Source organism: Pieris napi, chromosome 14 (genome assembly GCF_905475465.1).
Source record: "Pieris napi chromosome 14, ilPieNapi1.2, whole genome shotgun sequence".
Lineage (NCBI taxonomy): Eukaryota > Metazoa > Arthropoda > Insecta > Lepidoptera > Pieridae > Pieris > Pieris napi.
Genome location: NC_062247.1, coordinates 6,754,770 through 6,773,528, shown reverse-complemented (window position 1 = coordinate 6,773,528; position 18,759 = coordinate 6,754,770). Strand labels below are relative to the sequence as shown.

The 18,759-nt window shown below is 31.6% G+C and overlaps 1 protein-coding gene across 1 annotated transcript; it reads left to right on the top strand.

Moving 5' to 3' along the window:
* The first annotated feature begins 4,487 nt into the window (after positions 1-4,487).
* On the top strand, positions 4,488-18,015 carry LOC125056292. The gene is made up of 28 exons (XM_047659321.1): positions 4,488-4,524; positions 5,067-5,219; positions 5,529-5,711; positions 6,645-6,828; positions 7,014-7,110; positions 7,234-7,335; positions 7,579-7,667; positions 7,955-8,021; positions 8,671-8,732; positions 9,028-9,035; positions 9,177-9,458; positions 9,764-9,916; positions 10,158-10,343; positions 10,758-10,941; positions 11,430-11,526; positions 11,862-11,963; positions 12,110-12,198; positions 12,529-12,595; positions 13,237-13,291; positions 14,427-14,552; positions 15,277-15,429; positions 15,811-15,996; positions 16,231-16,414; positions 16,885-16,981; positions 17,259-17,360; positions 17,427-17,515; positions 17,755-17,821; positions 17,885-18,015. Exons 1-28 carry the CDS (start codon positions 4,488-4,490, stop codon positions 17,942-17,944), a joined length of 3,261 nt encoding a protein of 1,086 aa, XP_047515277.1. The 3' UTR covers positions 17,945-18,015.
* Positions 18,016-18,759: the final 744 nt, after the last annotated feature.

The following is an 18,759-nucleotide window of genomic DNA, read 5'->3' as shown; positions in this document are numbered from 1 at the left end:
GAAGAAGACGCCACCGTCTTATATAGACGTGACCGTAACCTGACGCCGAATAACGGACTCCTATGCTTGCGGACGGCGCTTGAGCCACGGAAATAACGTCCCTAATGCGCAGACGCAACGCTTTTCCAACCCTTTTCATAGCGAACGAACAACGAAATAATCTTCTAATTCGTGCAACTTTGTCTGTGGTTATGTTGTAAAAGCAATTTGCAAAAGATGATGTTTAGCCAATATTGGTTCAACAGATTAAACGTAAACTAACCTTTAGTCTCCGTGGTCTAGAAGTTAACGCAAATGGGAAAATACCCGAAAGTTCTGGGCAAGCTTAAAAAATCTTCTCTAAACATCTATAATATGAGCGCTGAAATGTGTCTGCTCCATGCTCCATTAGACGGGCTATGGGACTTATACTTCATAGAATACTTCTGTAGAATGAGTAAAACATGTTATGTTATATGGATCTATAACTCATATTATAGTGACGTTATTATATTAGATTGCAAGTTCTTTTGGGTTCTTCTGTGTCCACTCTACGAAATAAGACATAGAAACTTAACGAGACTTATGCGTCAACCGTACGTGGGAGTCATAGTTCGCGCTAGGTCTCGTTTCTGAATTGTTCAAAAATAAATAAAATAATGATGTAAGTTTTTCACAGGTTCCTAGGCATAATACACAGGGAATATAATCCAACGAATATCTCCAAGAAACATTGCTTGTTTTAGGTAGGCGTAGAATGCTGATAAATGAATGCCTTCAAGAAATATTAATAAACAGACACAGAAAGTGTCCCTATGTTCAGTAGCAGTTTACGCAACTTAACCTAGTCAACGAACTTTTGGTTTATAGATCAATACTATATATGTAATTGCAAAACTCCAAAGAAATATTAAGAATAAAAATCATACAGCGTATTAAAAACATAAAATAATTGCTAAATATCTATTATAGTAGTATTGACATCGAGACTTTTTCTCTCCTAAAAACTGCGAAAATATTCAAACAGTTATAAATGTCTCATGTGAGGTTTGTAGCTCAAACTCTATTTCACAGCAATAAAACAAGTAACAAAACTGCGAATATTAAATTTGTAATTTATAAAAACTCAAAAACATTATTAGAAAGTTATAATTCCGTTGAAGTTATCAAAAGCTTTTTGTAAATTATTATAGGTCAGCTTTCTTCTTGAAAATGAGCCCTGTTTTTTTTGTTGCATTCTTAATTGACAAAATAATGAAGCAATCATCAATGAAGCGCAATAAATATTTTATTAGTAAAGATTTTTTTAATAAAATAAAATACACTGTATAATTGTTTTTTTTTAACATTTACAATAAGAATACGACATAAATAATTAGTAATTGGTAAAAAAAGTTATCGTAAATATCATCACTTCGGTAATATTTTGATTAAATCAATTGATATGCTTAGGTAGGACCTATATTATAATTGAAGGTTTCTGTCACTCGTAAATAACAAATTAAAACATATCTGATTTTGCCTGTTTTATGTACAATTTATTTTATAAGTAAATTTTCAGATAACTTTTTCAATATTTTATGCTTGGGTCCCAAGGTAGATAACGTTTTTTTTACCTCTTTGTTATATCGTATATATAAAGCAATTCTGTATTGAACGATTTTCGAACTGGTGACCAATAAGTAAATTGTATTAGTATTGCTTGTAGAGTAGAACTGTATTTCATCATATGGTCCAATTCATACCACAAGTTCAGTGTCAATCGTCACTGCTCCTATACGCGTGAATTATCCATAGAACATAGAAGGCATTACTTAGAGCAATAAAAACAACAATAAAACATGAGAACAATGACACGTACATTTTTAAACGTTCCTGTGCTTTCCCAAAGAGGATTTAAGGCCAAGTCTACTATCGCAGTGAAAGTTAATATGTCGATTCATATAATTCGCGTTGTCACTCATTTAAGAGATGAAACTTCAAATTACTCTGAGCACGATAGAACTCGATTTATTTTTATTTACTAGAGATTCAATTACTTGCGTTTGAAATAATTACCCACTATCTTGCCGACGGCTTCATTTATGAAATAAAAATGTAATGTTGCATTAATTATACCTCCAGGGTCTAAGCCAAAGTGGAAACGAAATAAAATAAATGTATGCAATATAATATATTATTGTTTTATATGTTTGTGTCATTATTGCGTTATATTTCCTGCTTGTACTCTGTAAAAGAACCTAGTGAAAGGTTATTTTTATGACCGCTGGTCAACGATATGATAGATTTAACTTTAAGTAAGTGTTAATTTTCCTGTCCAAGACTTATAAATTGTTCTTTAATGAGTGGCTGATCTTTTTGTGAGTAATATAGGTTATTGTGTTAATTCAAACTAAATCCATTAAGGCGAGATTGATATGATATTATTAGTGTGATTGCATCTCACATTCACATGTTATTGATCCATTAGGGTCGGCTACGCTTCCTCTTAAGAGGTTAATACTGAAACTTATATAATAAAAGAGAAGTATGAATTGAAGTTTCCTACACCCGTGAGAGATTATTTATTTTTACTTTTCGTAGAAGCTCCTACGGAAGTAAACGAGTGTTTACAATAATATGTTTTATTTATTTGAGTCAATGTTGTGGAAAAATGTAGACTTTTATTAAGAAAATCCCGTTATTTATATGCTATGTATTGTAAATTGTCTCTGTAAAGATGTGGAAAATCTGAACATCAAAGATTTTTTTAATTTAAACTTGTTTCTTAACTTAATTTAATCTGTGGACTTGACTGTTTCACTTCATTTTCGCGCCTTTTATTTGTTGTAGATGTTTTGTTCGAAATTCGAATTGCGTTCTCTCCAGCCTAACTAGGTCGTGAACACTGATAATAAGTACTTTTACTTTGAGAGATCGATTATTAATTTTATTTTGCATTGACTTGCACATTTACACATTACCAATATGTAGCGTGACCATGTTATTAAAATGTAAATGATAGTACCTTTAAAGTGCGTATCAATTGTACTAGTTTGAATAAATTGACAACGCTATAAAAAAGGAGGAAAGTCGACCTACTTTTTTATTTATTTATTTGTATATCATAAAGGTAATACTTTCATTTTTCTTTAATCGTTTCGATGAAGAATAAAATAAAATAATTCAGTTTAAATTATGGTTTAAAGTCTTATAAAGTACAATATATGATTATTAAAATTGAAACGTACTATTCTTAGATATAAAGAAATACAAAATAATAAAACTATACATAGCCGATCTTCGATATAACAGTCACCTAATCTTAAAGTTAATTCGTCATTTAAAAACACGCAAAATAATGTGACCGCATTGCCACAAAATAAATATCATCTAATGACCTCATAACACAAAGTTTACTTCGTTTTAATTCAAATGACATGTTTAGCAGATAGCAAGTATACTTAATCTGTGACTTAATCGTCGACTAACGGTGGCAACTGTAAAGCTTACCACGGACCACGAGCGCTAAATTTGCCGAAACACCGTGATCATAAACGGGAAATACTTTAATAACTTTAACGCATTTAAGTCTTTAACCCAAATTTTTACAACTATTCGACTGAGCATAGGAATGCTAATATGCCAGTTTTGTATTGACAATTGGCACCTTTTTTATTGAAGACGATTTCTTATTTTATGGTTAAATATCCTAGGGTTAGTTATGCAGTTTTAATGGGCAACAAAATAGGGTAGGTATAAAAGTATAAGGTATATTAGTAATCAATGTTTATCCCATCTGATGTTGCGAATACCAAATTCAGACAGATTAGCCAAAACGACGTTTACCTCATGATGTTATTTTTCAATGCACAAGCAAGTGATCTTTATGTATTATCAACAATAGGTACATATCTTAACAGTTATCACCACTAATGCAACACTGTGGATCTTAGTATCTTACTTATCTAGTACTTAGTACTTATCTTATCAATTATATTTAAAAAATATGACAAAGAAAAAGCGACGAGAATGTTTTGTCGCTATTGCGAATTCGCTGTGCGAACATATAAAAATGTCGATTAAATCAGAGACAGTATTAACTATTAAGCACGCGCAACGTCTTTGTTAAGCGGGTCTGGTGCCTTATCGCTGTTCTGTTGTGTCTCTGGGTAGATAGAAAATCTATTAAAGTACAGCCAAGTTTTATATGCACAAACTCTGGTTTGAGAATCTTATGTCTGATCTGATCCTACTATTCTAATTTTAAAAATCGAAATACATTTTCTTACTTGCTTTAGTTCTACTGCTGGGCGGATACCATCAAATCAATCCTTATAATTTAAAACTAACTTTATCTTTACAACATGTAATTTAAAGAACTTTGAAGGGAATTTATACACTTGTTTTAATAACATGTCAACTTTACACCTGTTAATTTGAAATATAGGTTGAATACAAAATATAAATATTTTATTATATTCCCTTTGTATATAACCGAAAATTTGGACAGTACCCCACCACTTACCATGGATACGCCACTCGATATTGCCAAAAGGGAAATACGTGAATCGCTCAGGTTTAGTTTATTCGCTACACATTGTCTTGGTGTATCATTTACAGCTCCTAAGAATAGGTTAATAAGAATCTTTAAAAATGCGGTATTTTTCACAAGCGTTTCGTTTATTATTCTCCACGCGAGTTCAGATGCAGTTAATATAGGTCTTACACCGTTTTCCGTTGAGAATGTCGTGCCACTCTTGCATACACAGTGCTATGCAATACTTAGTAAGTTTAAAAAGAAATGTAGAATTGTACAAAATACCTTTTAAGATTTTTGTAGATTTTGTTGAATTTATCTTTATTATATTCGTCATATTTTAACTAAATTAAAACAAGATAGGTACATACATTTTAATTATTACAATTTACTATCATGATGTTCATTGTCATGTATTTGATCGGCCACTTTCTTTTGATCAAACGACTTTTTTTACATACTGATCCGCTCGTTTTCGATATAAGCAAGTATATTTTTCGTTTAAAAAATCCGCGAACTCATAAATGAATTTAGAAAAGATGGCACTTAAACCTAATGTAAATTAAAGGTGCTATAAAGGCGTGTGTGTTATGGTACAAGAAAACTGTGTTTCAACAATTGCTGACCGAACTTGCTGAAATCTGGCCTGTGCCTCCACTAACGGCTGAAAATCAAAGGATCAAATACAAAAGTTTGAGTACTTTGCGCAGAGTTCATGCTTGTAAGTACAAATTTTGTTAACGTTTTTAAAAATAACTTTTGTTCACACAAACAATATTTTGCCGTAAACGCGGAGGTTTTAAATTTTTTCAAAACAAGAGACATGAATTTCTTGCGATAAAATAAAAATGCATTTGAGATTTGAGAAACCTACTAATGAATTTAAGTTAAGATTAATTACACTTTTTTTTTCTTTTAAGTATAGTTTGCGTGTGGTTTTCTTTATTTATTTATATGTATTAAAATACACATATACATAGTACAGGATATTAGTAAAAATTTAAGATATTTATAGATTTAATTTTTTTAGGGTACTTCGCAGTTAACCTTTGCGGGGTGTGGGGTTATAATCTGACACCGATATGTAAACACTACTATCGCCGATACTATGGTGAAGAATCTCAAATCGGTACCATTTGGTCATCCTGGTATCCTTTTGACAAAACGCAACCAGTTGCTCACTTTTTCGTTTACCTTTTCGAAATTCTAATGGGTATGTATATTGTTAATATATTTAAACATTAAAATACCAGTACATATTATATCACGTCAAAATTTGTACGAAAGAGACTTAGCGGTAAGTGTATCATCTCCAATATAACAAAATCGTTTTGGAATTTGAGATATAACCGAGAATAAGTCAAAAAAACTATTAATTTTTACATATAAAACGTAAACATTAATAATTATAACACTTTAAGCGAATATTCGGTGATTGTTATTAAATTCTTGAAAAAAAAGCAATTAAAATACCTTTGTAACCTTTTTCGTTCTACTTTCTTAATCTGTGTTTTTGGTTTTAAGTATAAGTACTTCTCCATAAACGTGATTTTATACGGTTGACGACGATAATAATTATTTCATTTTTTATCTGTGACGTTTTATTAATAAAAAAGACACTTATATACCTTATACCTTTGCTCAGTAATTCTTATCGCTAAGCTGATATCCCCTTTATAATTATTTATTTATTTTTATTTATTTACACTTTCTTGCTTTATGATATAAAAATTTAACAAAATTACAAGTAAAGGAAAGGCAACTGGCGGCCTTATCGCTTTCGAGCGATCTCTTCCAGGCAACCACTGTGAGAAAAGAAAAAAAAGAAAATGTATTAAATTAATAAAAAGTGCACATGAATCATTTTAATTTAATTTAAGATAAGTCTCAGATAATTAGGAAACATACATCAGTTTTTTCATATTTTTCTACATGAATTGGTATATTCATGTATATATAATATACATATTTATATATATATATATATATATATATATATTGTATATATGTTGTGATTACCCTGACGAATAAGTACGTAAGTTTGATTGGTTAAATAAGAGCAACTACATTAACTCGAATATTGTTTAAAAAAAAACAGATAATTTACGTGAACAAACAAACACATGTATCATGAATTTCATTTCAGGTCAAGTGTGTGTGTGGATAACATTAAGTATGGATTTATTATTTTCGGGAATGGCAAGCCATATTGTATTGTTACTACGTTTTCTTCAAGACCAACTTAAATCATTAACGGTCTTAAATAAAACAGACAAGGAATATCATCAGGAAATTGTTAATTGTATAAAACTTCACCAACGCTTAATTAGGTATCGTGCTGATTTAAGAGTTTTAAATGATCTTATGATTTTTAGTGACTTTTTGTCATAAAATTCCGTCAAAGCAGATCAGTCCCGATTGTGTTGTAGCATGGTGTGATATACACTTAACTTTAAATTAAGTAAAAAGGTTTTTATACTTTAGGAAGATGTACTAAAGGTCTCTAACTTTTTAGATATTGTTTTGACATTGGGGAAGCTTTTTCTTTCATAAATTTAGTAAATATTGTACTCAGTTCAATCAATATATGCTGCGTTGTTTTTACCATATTGGTAAGTATTTTATTTAAAAAAACTTATTTAAACTTTCACACAGTAGATAACCTCATTATACTTGCATTACGCATCATACTTGAGTCATAGCGTATAAAAATCGTGTTAATTAAAACATTTTAGGTTTTGGACCCCTTCCTGGAGATTAGTAACAAACTCTTCTTGGTGTCGGCTTTACTTCAAGTGGGTATGCTGTGTTGGTATGGACAAGATATAATTCATGCGGTTTGTATATTATTAAACCTTCTTATGTTCTTCTTTCTATACCAATTTATTCTCCATCGACGCCTAAATGTAATGGGGCCTATTTACCTGTATGCATCGATAAGCTACATCCTATACTTTAAAATTATACGAAAATTACTGAGATGCCTCTTATTTTTTTACTACCTTCTTCCCTCAACTTCTGACCTTCCGGTTTGATAAGTCAGTTGGGATAAGTTTTATAAATTAATAATTGTATTTCAGAACTCAAACATATCAATCGCGGCATATAACAGCGAATGGTATGAAATGAGTCCACCATGTAGGCGTGCACTCCTCTTAATGATACAAAGGTAAGTCTAATGCTTTATTTTTATTAACGCATTTAATTTGATATTCCACACACATGAAATCATTCTGTTGTTATAGATTATGTTCAGAATATATTCAATTACAATAAAAATTTACTCCTTCATTCGTATATGAGTGAAAATACTTTTGGGAAGGCTTTCTACTTTAAATTTGTAACAATATGATTTAAACTATCGACTTTAATCGAGTTAAATAAAGGTAACAACCCTTTTTTTAAAGTCATATTTGCGACTTGCGACGAACGTATTTTCATATTCCGCTTTTGCAGAACACAAAAACCTATTGGATTCACAGCAATGAATTTTACATATATATCCTTATTGACGTATACAGCGGTAAGTAGCTTAAACATAGCAGAGTAGTAAGTAGTGGGAATACATTTTAAATTCCAGCAACGACTCATAGCATTGTAACGTTTAGAATAAAGTAAATAAATCACCGCAATGCGAAATAAGTCTTTCTGCGTTAAATTAGAATAATACCTTACCACATATGAACCATTTAATTTTTGAAAATTTAATTCATTGGCCAAGCAGTTTTTTTTAATATAATTGTATTTTTACACGCTTTATATTAGCTTCACCTGTATGTATGTAACCGACTCCTTCGGACTCGATTTTGACCCACTTTAAACGGACAGATTTTATTCAAATTTTGCGCACCTGTCAAAGATCGATGACAATGCAATAATCCGAAAAAAAAATAAAAAAAATTTAACTAAAAAATAAAAAATAGATAATAGTTAAAAAAAACTAAAAAACACGGGGCGCTCTGTGTCATATTTTTCGTCTATAGAGCAACCCACGCTTTTTCACAATAATACCAGTATTTTTTGTTCATTACCATTTTCAGTCTAAATTTGGAATTATTTTTCACTTTTTAGTTTGAAGCTTTAAAAGCGTGTTTTGTAGTTTTTTTAAACTATTATTTATTCAAAAATAGTTTCATCATGCAAGTGTATAAGTACACGAATTTTTTTTTCAGATAATGACACGAGCGTATTCTTACTTCGCTCTGCTCTATACATTATACAATAAAAACCAAGGGTCATAAAGGAATCGTTTTAAGTAGTGGCATCGATTGGCGTAAATATAAGTAATCAAAATTTATTCCGAGTAAAAGAGAGAAAATCTATACTTATAAACACTGGGGTTTATGTTAAAACTTAAATATTTTACAAAAATTAGTAACTATTCTGCTATATACTTGTTAAATAAAGTCAATATTAGAAAACCTGTATATCATTTAATGTAGAGTATTTTGCCCTCCATTTGCACATTTTTTGCATATTCGCAATATTCTATAGAAATAAAAACGCATTAAAAATAACCGATATGTGAGAACACCTTGTTTTAATTATGGAGGCGTTACCTCTTAATCAATAAAACACATTTCTATTAACTTCTAGTAACTAATACTAAACTTTAATGTTTTGTAAAATATAAAAGAGCTTTTCCTTTTCAATTGTATTAAAACGAAGAATTTGTAAGCTGTAAAATCATTTAAAATGGAAAATGAAACTCTGGCGAAACAAGAAATAAAGGATTCACTTAGGCTTAGTAATACTATTTTAAAACTTCTTGGTTTTACGTTAGATAAACCAGCAACTGTTTCTGATGCTGTGGTTCAAAAAATTTTATTTAGTGCCACCATTGTTATGATCTCTATTCACGTTCTTAGTGAATTGGCGTGTCTCTATGTTACATCCATAACTACGCCACAGGTTGATCAAGTAGTTCCTTTACTTCACATAGTTGGTTATGGGACATTGGGTAAGAGGGTTTTCTATTCATATGTACCATTAACAAGTTTTTCTAAAGTAAGGAAATTATTTATGTTTTTTAATTCTTATAACGAATCATCTCAAAATGGGGTCGATTAATATTTTTTATATGTAAAGGATTTATTTATACTTGCGTTACTTCGAAATCTAAATTATATTCTTTTTTCAATATGATTTAAAACTCGACTGAATTTCTTAGATTGATGTTAGATCAGAGCATAATCGCGAGACGCAGAAACTGTCATGTACATAAATAACTTCACTCGAAATTAATTTAAACATTTTACTCAAAAGGTATATTAAAATTCACTGTACTATGTTCTAAAAGAAAAGTGTTTGCGCAATTATTGAGTGACCTGGCCACAATATGGCCGGTACCGCCTCTTGAGAAGGAAGCTCAGGGATTAAAGAATAGCAATTTGCGGACCCTTCGTCTTATGCACAGCTGTAAGTATTTATTGGAAACAAGTATGTAGTGATTATCATACGAACAACAGCAAATAGCATGAAATTTGTTATATGTATGATCCATGTAGAACACCTATTGCATTAAGAACAAAAAGTTAATTATCCTGGTATAAAATGGTAGCACCAATATAGACGCAGAATGTGCCTTTCTTATACACGGGAGTACAGGACGTCACACTAAGTTCTTATATAGTTTAAAGAAATTTTCTTTTGATTCCAGGGTATTTCGCTTTAAATGAATCTGGCACACTATTTTACATTATAACTCCTATAGGTTTATACATATACTACCATATGCGCGGACAAGCTTATGTCATAAGGACAGTTTGGAGATCTTGGTATCCCTTCAACATATATCAACAAGAATGGATTCATGTCTTAATTTACATCTTCGAGACTTTCTCTGGTGAGCTGTCAATCATTGTTAATTTTGCTGCATTTAGTCGTTCGAATAACTATAGCCTAGACTCTAGAGTAAAACAATTATACGAATACGTCGTAAATCGTAATGTTGAGTGTTTCAAAAAGCCATCCTACAAATATCTAAAGGTTTGAGTTTTAAATCATAAGGTTGTGCAATGTGCATCCAAGACAAGTGTAGTTTCGCTGATGTCTGAGGATAACGGTCATTACCATACCTTCACGAACTGACGGTCGTATAGTCTGTTAGTTTATTATCACAGATATAATATACCTTACGCTTTATTACATAACGACTGATTGTATAGTAACACACTATAGACATAATACAGAATCGAATCGAACAATATTGCACAATATGTTTGTGGTTTCGCTCCCACTCTTTAAAAATATATTTCAGGACAATCATGCGTATGGGCGATGATCGGGTCCGACCTTTTGTTTACTGGTATGGTCAACCACATTATTTTATTATTAAAAATTCTACAACAACGCCTCAGAAATTTAGGCAGAACTAAAAGCTCTAGTGAAGAGGATGGCAAGAAACTTGTTGAATGTATCAAACTACATCAAAGGCTGATTAAGTAAGTAATATTCATAATTCATTACACCTTATTTTATTTTAACCTTAAAAAGAAATCTACAATATTATAAAATAATTAAAGTAACTAACAAAAGAGTATTTACAATGTTCTTAAGCTACATAGTTATGTAGTTATGAGAGTTTTTTTACGCCGGCTTTTTCTCTCGGCCTACACCCTCTGTCTTCTTTGCCGATGAGTAGGGATGCCTACAAATTCGAATTTAATGACGTGGAATAAGTGATACATGTATCTTATGTTCCATAATAAACATATTTTATTTTATAATAATAATATGTAATTAAAAATGGATAAATAGAAAACAAAAATAAATTTAAACACTTTAATCCCTGTGGCAGTGTACCTTTAATGCTGGCTGCATTTTCTCTCTGTATTTCGATACTTATACACTTTTACCAGGTAACCAGTACTACACGCAACTCAAATCTTTAGATTTAATTTAAATTTATTATTAATTTTATTAATTTCAGATACTGCAAAGATTTAGAAAATGCCTTTTCCCTCGTCAACCTTATTAACATTTGTCTAAGCTCAGTTAACATCTGTTGCGTTCTTTTCGTAATAGTGGTATGTATATAATTAACTTCCACATACTATTTAACACGTCTGCTCTAGTGTTGAAAGATCTAGGGTTGAAAATGTAAAATGCCATGCGGTTCAGTAACAAGAAAATGGTGTTGTCATGTTCGTGGAGGACACGTCCCTATTGAGATATTTGTGAGTTGTGAAATATAGAGAACACCGGTGCCTGCGTACACACTTATGCACTAATAACTCCTGCGGTCAGTCTCAATAGAGATAACATACCGTGGCGAATTCGGTCTGGACAACTTTCTTAATATTATCAAGGCATATCCTAATTATGGCCCTTCTGAATAGGAATAATTTTACATTTGTTACAGTTAATAGAACCGAGATTAGGACTGAGCAACAAATTGTTTTTTGGTGCGTCCCTCATTCAAATTGGTTTAATTTGTTGGTATGGTGAAGATTTAATACAAGAGGTGTGTATAATTTTTCTTGAGTAAATATGTCTTCTATAAGCCGTGCTAGAATTACGGTATTTTGAAGCACGGTCACATCAGTAGTAATAAGTGTATGTGTTCTCACAGTTAACCTTGTCTTAAAGTCTGTATATTATGCATTTCAGAATGCGAATATAGCTGAAGCAGCTTATAACAGCAACTGGTATAACCTTAATCTTTCATCAAGGCGGAGGTTGGCATTTCTAATACAGAGGTAAGACAAGGAAAACAAATGAAAGCATATTTTTAGTTCAAGTTATAATTATTACCCAACAAGACCGTTATGCTCTTACCTACCTGACCTGAAGTTCTAGAAGAATTGGTTACTGTTACAGAACACACACGCGGAAGCGTAGAATTATACAAACCTTTACAAATAAACCTCTTCAAGTATTTACCCAAATTAATTCTTCTGGTCTCAATTATTTCCCCTAAATTAACGCATATATACATTAGCATCGACTTTTTCAAAACTACTATCACTTATGTGTATTGTGGTGCCAATATAACACTATTGCAAGAAAAATGTTAATTAGTCTTTCAGAGCTCAAAAGCCGATAGCTTTTACTGCAATGGGTTTCACCAATATTTCACTAGTTACTTATTCTGCGGTAAGACATTTTTTATAATTATTATGTATATCGTTAATATAAGGTTCCCTTTACAGCGACCGTACCTACTCTGTTTGATGTTCTCGAAACTAAAAACTGCCGATCTAATCATATGACTTACCAACGACGGTGAATACCCGTATAGTAATGGGACAGACACATCAATTTAAATTGGTGCAGCGTTCTGTTTTTAAATATTTTGTCATGATCGTAAAACAATGTCGGATTTGAAAAATATCCAAAATCCACTTTTTATCATATTTGGATACTACATTGACTAAATATTACAGCTATATAAAAAAAACTGTGTAATTTAATGTTATTATTTTTATTGTAAAGAGTATGATTTAAAATAGTTTTGACAAAAACTAACATGATTATATTATTTTGAAATGGCTGCCCTGTAAAGTTTACTATTTGTCAGATCCGTCACTATTCTACGACTATGACGATTTATCTTATGGAATCAAATTATTTATATATGATACGTATCAAGCCTAACATTCAGAGTCGAGACATACCGCTAGCTTATAGCTCCCGACTGCTAAACACGTTTGTATTTGACATGAGGGAATCATACATAGCGAAGGATGCCGCAACTATGTTCAGTACTATTTTAAAAGAGATTTTCTTATTTACAGATTCTTACAAGATCATATTCGTATTTCACTCTACTTTACACAATGTATAGTGAAGGTTAAGTTACGAAGACACCATTTTTACTATAATAATTTGTGCACAAACTTAACACAAAACTTAATCCACTAACTCCTTGCACATGAAATTGTATCTATTTAATTGACTGTATTTGTAAGTAAAAAAAGTATGGAAACTAACCAACATCTGTAAAAAAAAACTAAATGCACAAAACACTGCGATGACCTAATACCCTCAAATCGCTCTGAAACGAAGTTATTGTTGCCGCTAAGTATATAATCCACTTCTCAACCTAAAGGCCGATTTACATTATCTTAGTGTTTTGGAGAGTGCTTTAGTACAACTTGAAAGGCAAGTTCTTTAGCGTAGCGTTTACTAAAGCAAGTAGCGTTTACATGTTTCAACTAAAGTACTATCCTAAAGCACTCTCCTAAACACTAAAGGCCGATTTACATTATCTTAGTGTTTAGGAGAGTGCTTTAGTACAACTTGAAAGGCAAGTTCTTTAGCGTAGCGTTTACTAAAGCAAGTAGCGTTTACATGTTTCAACTAAAGTACTATCCTAAAGCACTCTCCTAAACACTAAGATAATGTAAATCGGCCTTTAGCCACTGTGCACTGGGGCGTTCTGGCCGGCTAGTCAATGGTTAGACAGGTCCGGGATCTTATAGATTGGAAGAACAGTACACCTTCCTTCCTCCAGAACTATTTCAAAAATTCAATCTGATTATTCTTCTTGACACTACTTTTTCAAAACACGTATTACACATAGAAAAATGTGACCAGTTGTTTTAAAATAAATATTTCTCTTAAACTTGAGTTTTTCTTTCGTTTAAATATGGACAGGTTTTTCAAAGGAATCCCCTATTTAGCGGGGCGTTGCATATCAATCAATTCACGACTTTTCAGTAAAACTTAGCGAAACTTGAAAGAAAACTGCCCTCAATTATTCAAATATGTTTGGAAAGTATAAAAGAGGTTCGATATTTTTTCTTCCTATTCATTCGGTTTACACCAGTAAAATTTTTATCATATAAAATGGGTTTAGACACGGCGAAGAAGGAAATAAAAGATTCGTTAAAGCTTTGCAATTTCTTTATGAAACTTATTGGTTTTACGTTACACAAACCGACGAATTTATCTGATATTATTATTCAGAAGATAATATTTACAGTAACCGTTATATACGTCACTATTCATGTTTTTACTGAATTATCATTCCTTTATGTCACATCAACAAATTCGCCGCGGGTCGAAGATGTGGTGCCTTTGATACACAAGGTTGGATACGGAATATTGAGTAAGAATTCCAACTATCTACCAATAGTATATTAAATTAACACAGGAGTTTTTTATCTTATTTGAATAGGAACTGAAACTTAACGTATACTAATTTAGACGCGTTTGGATAGACTTAATGTAGCCGTTTTGGCCCTGAAGTCTTGCTAACTAGGTAACGCACATGGCATATACAGTTTAGGGCTGAAAGGTAAAGGAAGTTAATGCGATTATGCCTAAAAATTAACAACGAAATAGTATCTATCGTATCATAGAGAAGTAAGGGCGGTGGCTGTAACTCAATACTTTTTTTGTAACATAATTAGATTCCTAGGTGCAAATACGTTTCTGTTGATGTACCCACTTTGTGTAGCTATCTATGGATGGCTCCAAAAGAGTGTGCCAACACAAGTGCACAATCTCCTCACTGCAGTTACAATTAAAAATACATTTCGTATTTAAAACTATCAAAGAGCGGGTGCAAGCTTAAAATATGATCGCTTGTAATGGTCACAAATCAAAGCAATCAGTTGTGTCAAAACATCAGACAAAAGTATATAAAATAATAAATATTTCCAACTCACGTAAACTGTGTTCTTTCTAAGATTTTAGGAAGTTACAGGAATTCAAACATTCATTAATATAATTATCAATAATCATCAGCCAATGTTTATACATGTTTTATGTATTTTTTTCTGTGTAAGTACAATGTTATATAAATATCATAGTATTTTACTTTTTATAAGGTATAACAAAGTTCACGGTGCTCTATTTTAAAAGAAAAGTATTTGCACAACTACTGGATGACCTGGCGACAATATGGCCAGTGCCACCACTTGCGAAGGAAGCTCAGGCTTTGAAGAGTAACAGCCTTAAGTCCCTCCGGATTATGCATAGCTGTAAGCATTAAAGTTAAATACAAAAGTTCGAATATTAATCTAATTTATATACATTTCAATACGATCCAGTAGTGTGAACAAACCACCAACCAAAAAGTGTATCTTGGTCATCTGAAGTTAGAAACTACACTGATGTATAAGAATAAGACGTAATATACACATATTCATAAATTAAAAGTGATGATCTATCTGAAATCTATAATTACTAATCATGAATAATATTCGACTAGACTGATATAAAGCTCAAAACTAAAATTAAAGAAAGAAAGAAAAATAATTTATTTGGTTGAAATTAAGCAACACAATAAGACAATTGCTAGGAATATCTATATTTGTCGAGTAAAATAAACGGTATCTATTGACAAATTATATAACTTTTAGGGTATTTTGGCTTGAATGAATCAGGTGTAAGTTTTTATAACATTACCCCTTTATGTTTATACTTGTTCTATCATATCCGAGGACAAGTTTATGAGATCAAAACAGTTTGGAAATCATGGTATCCCTTCAATATTTATAAACAGAAATGGAAACATGTATCGGTGTACATATTCGAAATTTTCTCAGGTAAGTAGAATGTGTAATGTTTCAAAATAAAACACATTTATCCAAATTTCTTTTGAAATGACAACTTCAGTGTATGGTCATGATTAAACGCATATTTACTCATACAAATACTTAAAATATCATAAACCGGTGTTTCTCAACAGTCACTAAAGAAAATATTTTCTTAATATTACTGTCTTTTCTGTAACGTTTTCAAGCAATATTATGAACCTTTTTATTATGGACATATTACAGGACAATCCTGCGTATGGGTTATGATAAGTACCGACCTTTTGTTTACTGGAATGTCTAACCACATCATTCTACTATTGAAAAATTTACAACGACGTCTATTAAGTCTAGGCAACAGTAATAGCACCGACCAAGAAAATTACCGTGAAGTAGTTGGATGCATAAAATTACACCAGAAGCTTATTCAGTGAGTATTAGGAATATTAAAATTCACAAGGAAGCACATTACACTAAAATATTTTAGTTTAATCTTCATTTACATGATGAAATCAAATATATAACATATAGATACTGGTAGTAGATTGAAAAAAGGAACTACAACTCCTTAATAGAAAAGAAAATACAAATTGAGATGTAACTGAAAGTAACAGGCAGCGGCAGAAATTTCACTTGAAATTTAATACAGTAATTCAAATGTCGTGTGCAATATCAAGTATATTATACATAAAGAGCCTCAGCCACATATCAATTACCCGTATGTTTTATCATACCATATAAATTTGCTGAAAATACTATACAACTGGACTTATTTAATAGGTTTTCTTTATTGGCAAGTTTTTGTCAGACTTGTCTTGTAAACCGAATACTATCGTTACCCTGGAAATATCAGGAAGTCTCTCTTCACAGTTGTGTATATGTAACCTTTTGAATTTTCAGATACTACAAAGATTTAGAGAGTGCCTTTACTCTTGTGAACCTCATCAACATTTGTTTAAGCTCTTGTAACATCTGCTGTGTCCTTTTTACCATAATCGTACGTATAAATAAAATGCACAAAAATACCTTGAAACCTTTTTAGTACAGTGGGCCGTGTCCGTGGTTAGCGAACTTGCGGCTGTTTCCTAAATATTTTTTGACTTTAAGCAACAACCTACAAAGTTATAACGTGTTCAGGTTCGACGTTTGCGCTTATAAACTAGTACGATATCGAAACCTTGAAAATAAATCAAGGCCCTGTCTTAAGCAGTTAAGCTTCAAATATAACATTTGTTTCAAGCTTAAATAGAAATATATGAAATATTTTTTTACAGTTGATAGAACCAATGTTAGAATTGAGCAACAAGTTGTTTTTAGGCGCATCACTAATTCAAATTGGTTTAATATGTTGGTATGGAGATGATATAATACAAGAGGTTTGTACTTTAACATTACGGATACAATTAAAACGACATATGTTACACAATGTTAAATGCTTTCAGAATGCGAAAATAGCAGATGCAGCTTACAACAGTAATTGGTACACGCTAAGTCCCCGATGTAGACGAATTTTGGCAATTCTAATACAAAGGTGAGGCAACTAACTAAAGGGGCATACATTTCTTACCTTATAATTCCTTTGTTTTTCTGCAAAGCTATTACCACATATTTATTACAACATACCTGTCACAAAATAGCGACTACCAGTTGAAGAATTCTAGCCCTTTAGCTAGTGAAATATAAAATGTGTTGAAGTTGGTGGCCTAAAGTCTGATTCCGAGCAAAACAATAAGGCTTCTAGAATAATACAGCACATTTTATTCCTTTCAGAGCTCAACAGCCCATTGCGTTTACCGCTATGGGTTTCACCAATATATCACTTATTACATATTCTGCGGTAAGATAAGTTAATATTTTTTTAATAATATTGCCGTAGCTTTAAAACTATTATTATTTTCAGATTCTTACAAAATCGTATTCGTACTTCACGCTGCTTTACACAATGTATAGCCAAGATTAATGGGACTTGGGTGACGTGATACATAAGAAAATACAAATTTTCAAATAATATACCCTAGCCTGTTTTGTGTTTGCTTACATTTTATTTACTAAATAATAGTGTAAAAATAAGACAGTATTTTTACTAACCCTAATACTGCAAAAGTTTGCATGGAATACTGCGTAAGAACTTTACGATAATGACTAAAGCTTTGTATTTGGGGAGGTTAGCACTCACTGCCATTAAAAAATTGCGAATTTCCGAGGTATTACATATTTCCCTTGAATAAAAAAATTAAATTCAGTAGCCTGTGATCTGAGCCTCAGAACTATCTGTTTCGTAATGATTTGCTCGTTCTAATAGGAAAATTTGTAATCAACCTTATGTGTCTAATACGCTTTTTTGGGTCTAAGGCACTCCGGTTTCTTCACGATATTTTTCTTCATCGTACGAGCCAGTGCTAAATGCGCAAATAGACAGATGTCTATTGAATGATAATGTCTATTGGTATACAGCCGGTGTTCGAACCTACGACCTCAGGCATTAGAGTCGCAGGCTCAACCCACTAGGCCTACACTGCTCTTACCATTAAATGACTATACTTCGAGTTTCAAATTATTATAAATATTCCATATATTACGTTCGTACACTATCTTGAACTCGGTCAAATGCAAAATATGTTACAATTTCTACACATTATTTCATGTCAAATCTCTATACCATAATGCACGTATCAAATACATTACACGCATGATTTGATATGTTACACGAAACGTGGAACCGGGTCACAATACCCATTATGTAGGTAACTAGGCGTTAAAGTTAGGAACTTACCA

What these genes read in the sequence shown, in the direction of transcription:
- LOC125056292 (XM_047659321.1), top strand. Translation starts at nt 4,488, where the DNA reads ATGGATACGCCACTCGATATTGCCAAAAGGGAAATAC. An exon ending in CACTAGTTACTTATTCTGCG is followed by an intron (nt 12,596 to 13,236) that starts GTAAGACATTTT and finishes TCTTATTTACAG; the next exon opens with ATTCTTACAAGATCATATTC. An exon ending in TTGGCAATTCTAATACAAAG is followed by an intron (nt 17,516 to 17,754) that starts GTGAGGCAACTA and finishes TATTCCTTTCAG; the next exon opens with AGCTCAACAGCCCATTGCGT.